Raw genomic sequence first — 4,780 nt, forward strand, 5'->3', positions numbered from 1 at the left:
TGATGTATAAGTGTTTAATTGATATGCGTGTCAAAAAGTTCAAGTTGTCAAAGAATATCGTGAATTCAATAGAATGTGAAATTTTCGACGAATCTTTTACACTCTGCGATAAATTATCCGATTTCCGATGTCGCCATTGAATAAGATCAATTTTAAAAACTACGTTGAAGATATTCACTTTTCAAACAATTAAATATGATTCTACAGTGTCAGTTAACTATCCTTCGTCCATTTTGTATGTATTTCGAGTTTGCGACAGCTGATTGGTGGTAAGTAAATATAGAAAATTCCGATATTGTATGCCAGTCACAAACTACATATCTTGCGAGAAATTTCTGTCAGAGTTCCATAATTTCTTCGATACAATTTGTGGATTAGAATTAAACTGATCCTTCTAAAAAGTTTGTACTTCTGAATTTCAAGTAGATGAGATATGTCGTTATTAAAGAATGAGAATTGTTGTACCAATTTATAACGTCGTTTGAAACATTACGTATGCGAAACGGTAAACAGTAGATATGAATTATTGGGGATTAAGTTGAGTGAATAATCAAAAAATAACTCACCAGTGTCGATTTCTTGCGTCTGCGTAGGATCCGGTAGAGGATAGTCGTTTAACCTCAGGTAAACTTCTATCGCGCACTTGGCTGCTTTGAAGTAAAACGGATGTGACCGCAAAACATCTTCTAATCTTAATAAGCCAACATAGGAACGCAATGTCATTTTTCTCATGCAATACGTGTGGAAATCAAACTGATCCTCCATGATTTCCGAAAAATGCTGGAAAAAAATCAACCAATTACTACGTGCTTTATACTACGTTTAAGAGGTTCTTCGAAATGAATCTTGAAACTTGAAGAGAATACACTGTATGCATACATATTACACTGCGAAATTGGATAGATTTAAAATTTAGCAACTTAATTGGCAATGATTGAAACATGGACTGATAAGAAATAAAAGAAAGCATAAAAGGAAATAAAATATAATTAAGCTCACCCTATCGACTTCGTGACACTTTTTCAAAGCTTCTCCGTACTTCCCAAGTCGTTGGTATGCTCTTGCTGCTTCCGTCTGGAACCACATGCACTGCATTTCGTTTAGATTTTCCATAGCCGGAACACCCTCCCTCGTAAACTTTCCACATGTCTCTTCTGCCTCTTTGATCAGATTTGCGCGGAGCATATATTTGGCACATTTTGAATTTATATAACGATCAGCAGTATCTAGTCCCTGTGCTTCGTCAAGCCACTTGTACGCTTCCATGACATTTCCAGCATGCTGATAATACACGAAATGTGATAAAATTAGATGGTTGGCTATTACGGCGGTGACTTGCGCGTTATACATGCAAAAACGAAAGGAAAACTAACTTTGTAAATTCGCCCTTTTGTGACAAAAAGCTCAATCAGTGTCGGTGTATGGTCAATGGCAGCGTCGATTTCTTTTAGAGCTTTTTCGGTAAGACCAAGATGGTCATAGTGTTGGGCCAGGTAGTAGTAAGTCCATAAAAGGGCGGATGCTGGCTCCCGAGGCAGATCTTTATCACTGTCGCTGAAGTGGCCGTGATTCTTGAGAGCTTCGACGTACTCAAGAAGCAACGATTTTATTGTGTCAACCTTGTGTTGATCTTTGTAAAGAGATCGCAGGTTTACGAACAGTGGCGGAACACCTTTGTGAAGGCCTGCATGAAAATTTAAAGAACAGTGAACGATATTAAAATTTTAGTATAGCTTTTCTGTTGATAAGACTGTGAGTGATAAATTTTTATCTGTAGAGCACACTTGTACAGCTTTGTCTGTTTGTCAATATTTGGAAACGTAGATATTCGTCATCGTACCTTTTCTGAGGTACTGGTCAACTAAAGCTTTGAATGTTTCTCCTGTCGCATAGTTCAATTGTAATCTTCTCGGTGCCAGAGCTCGGGGAAATAAATCTTGATATCGCTGAAGCATTTCCAACGTTTTTTCAGGCGAAGAATGCCTTTCGGCTTCGGCCAGCCTGGCGTAATACGTCGTATTTTCCGGATTTAAATTCAGCAATTCTTTAAAAACTTGTTCAGCCTCGGAAAATTGTTCTAACTCTAGTCTCAGTTTTCCTGAAAGTAAAAATTTTCATTATTCATAAAAAGTGTACATTTGCCATCAAAAAATAAATAAAAATTGTCAATGGCATTGAGGACCTTGTTCAATTTGTCGGGTCAATATGATAACAAGTTTACCATGAACTTTTCACACAATTCAGAAAACTATAACTTGTGGAAATATAAGACACTTAGTGAATAAATGTACGAAGTTGTGAAGTTATGCTGACTCACCATACGTTTCTTTGACTGTGATTTTGTCACAGATTTGGTCACAGTACTTATCCAAATGCTTCAAGGCCTGCTCACTTTCCCCAGATTCTTGAATGACCAGGTTTTGGTATAACAGTAGTTCGCTATGCTCGTAGTCGTAACAACTCTGGGAAATCCAGTCAGTAACATAAGTACTATCTGAATATTACTCGATAAATAATCCCAAATGTAAAACAAATAAATTTAAATTTTGAATCTCCGACTAAAATGAAGTGCTAATAATAATGGAATATCAAAATATTGGGAATGCTGCGTTAAATAATTATTAACGGCTTGAATATTTTGTTGGAAAATTGGACGTTAATATTAGAAAGAGGTTACGTTTTATATACAATTTTAGAAACATTTGTGCAGACTGCGTTTCTAAGAATTATAACGATGACTCAAAACCTGGATATTTTTTCACCAAAAATTTGATAATAATCTATAGCATTATCGAAATAAAATATACTAGAAAGCCAAGCAGTTGTTTAAATAAATATATGTTATATTCTAAATGATTGATTTATAATCAAATTCCCTGATTTTTTTTCAGTTTACTTAGTTTATAATAAGCTCTACGGTATTCAATGCCAGATGTTAGTCACACTCGACTTACCATTTGTGAATTACGAAACGTGTCCAAAATCCTTAAAGCCATTTCATAATCTTTGAGTAAATGATACGACATCGCAAAGCCGATCCAAGAAGCGCGTTGGGTTGGGCGCAGCATGAACAACTGATACCTCGTATCCTGTGAGATAATAAAGAAAAAATTTAGTTCCGTTACTGGATTTTGACTGAATTATTCATACTGAAGACAGGAAAACTGAAACTAGCCTTGTATCCATCCAAATCTCGCATTTGAATTTGCAAGAGGGACAAGTCTCTGAGAATTTGGATGTTATCCTTGTCCCATTTGAGAGCATTGCGATAACACTTGATAGCTTCGTCATACTTTTTGTCAGATCGTTGGAGCAGACCGTAAACATGCCAACAGACGTGAGATCTTAGATCATTTCTCAGGCCACGTCGCACATGATCGTAAGCTTCCTCTTTGCGGCCCAGGCAGTTTAATGTCAGACCCTTCATCGCCAGGGTCTCGCCATGTTCGCTGTACTTTGGGTTGGACAATATTTGCTTGGCAAATTTGAGGCCATTTTTGTATTGTTTGTGTTCGTAGCATCTCTGTAAAACAATTTTAATTTACGGTTACCAAGATATTATAGGTGCACAAGTGTATTTTCATGCTTGATATTCGTACTGATGAGGTAGAAAACGCATAATTCGCTGACGGAAAGCTACAGTACGGATTCGTCGAGGGGTTAAGGAGTCAGAGATGCGTGAAATTCCGGGGTTGTGAAAATTAATAAAATTACGTAAATGTGTCTCAGTAATTCGAAACGATTTTGTAATGTTTTCGAAGAGTGCTTCATCATTAGGGCATGAGGAGGAATTCGAGGCATGGGAGAGCCGGGGAGTGGGGTGCAAAACAAGAGTATTTTGGTAGGGTGTTACTCACCAAAATTCGCTTGAATAAGGCATTTTCTTTTGGTGGTAAGGGGTTACTGGATGGCATTTTTGTATAAATACAAAAATCAAGGGCCTATTCAACCCGGTAAACTCAATTTTCACCGCAAAAACCTCGTGGCCGCAAACCAAGAAGTCGATCTTCGATCACGTGATCATCCGCGACAATGATGTTCCGCCGGAAACGTTGAGCGCACGGAGGCGCGTTATTGAAATATTATTCGTTATTAGGTAATATGCAGTCTGGCAACATGTGAATCTTCAATAGTCGAATACCGTTCACTTTCAAAAACCGTAGTTAATGTATTGTTCATCAACATTTACCAGCTGATGTACTGCGCCACCATCTATTCAATCGGTAATTTTCGTAACAGTATTCACTTATTTTTATACAATTACATTCAGTCACCGTGAAAAATATGACACTTAGCATCAAAGGGGCACGCTAAATTGTACTGTATCGAAGTTGACCGTGATAGAAATAAACCTCAGGTGAAGTCAATAATCCTTATATAAATGACAAAAGTAGGGTAGCATTCGAGGGCAGCGCATGTAGGTGGGGGAGAGGCTTGATTGTGAGTCAAGGGGAGCTTTCCAGCAAGGAGACACAGTATGACACTGTGTTACACGGTCGAACACTGTGCCTTGGTGCTTGTTGGAACGCTTTGAGGTTCTTAATTCAGTCACTAGAGTCCGCTCATGCATGATACGAAAAATCTAGGAACACTGAGCGCTCCAGGAAAAAAAAAACATTTGTGAAACGCGTGTAGATTATCATTGCATTTAATAAAGAAATATAAAGAATACCATGCGTCGAAAATAAAATCTCTAACTAAAAAATTGGCAGCAATGAATCCGACACAGTGTCCAACCATGCTTCGCAGCTGTGTTCGACTGTGTCGTTCTGTGTCGTTG

General features: G+C 37.8%; 1 protein-coding gene across 1 annotated transcript in view; it reads right to left on the reverse strand.

Moving 5' to 3' along the window:
* LOC124184682 (N-alpha-acetyltransferase 15, NatA auxiliary subunit) overlaps positions 1–4,465 on the reverse strand; it is a 38,823-nt gene extending 34,358 nt beyond the window's left edge. The window contains exons 1-8 of the mRNA XM_046574678.1: positions 3,858–4,465; positions 3,176–3,523; positions 2,955–3,089; positions 2,318–2,462; positions 1,841–2,098; positions 1,374–1,684; positions 1,000–1,281; positions 567–780 (exon numbers count right to left, since the gene is read on the reverse strand). Of these exons, the coding sequence (XP_046430634.1) occupies positions 567–780; positions 1,000–1,281; positions 1,374–1,684; positions 1,841–2,098; positions 2,318–2,462; positions 2,955–3,089; positions 3,176–3,523; positions 3,858–3,914 (1,750 nt within the window). The 5' untranslated portion in view covers positions 3,915–4,465. The remainder of the gene's footprint in view (positions 1–566; positions 781–999; positions 1,282–1,373; positions 1,685–1,840; positions 2,099–2,317; positions 2,463–2,954; positions 3,090–3,175; positions 3,524–3,857) is intronic.
* Positions 4,466–4,780: the final 315 nt, after the last annotated feature.

This window comes from Neodiprion fabricii, chromosome 6 (genome assembly GCF_021155785.1).
Source record: "Neodiprion fabricii isolate iyNeoFabr1 chromosome 6, iyNeoFabr1.1, whole genome shotgun sequence".
NCBI lineage: Eukaryota > Metazoa > Arthropoda > Insecta > Hymenoptera > Diprionidae > Neodiprion > Neodiprion fabricii.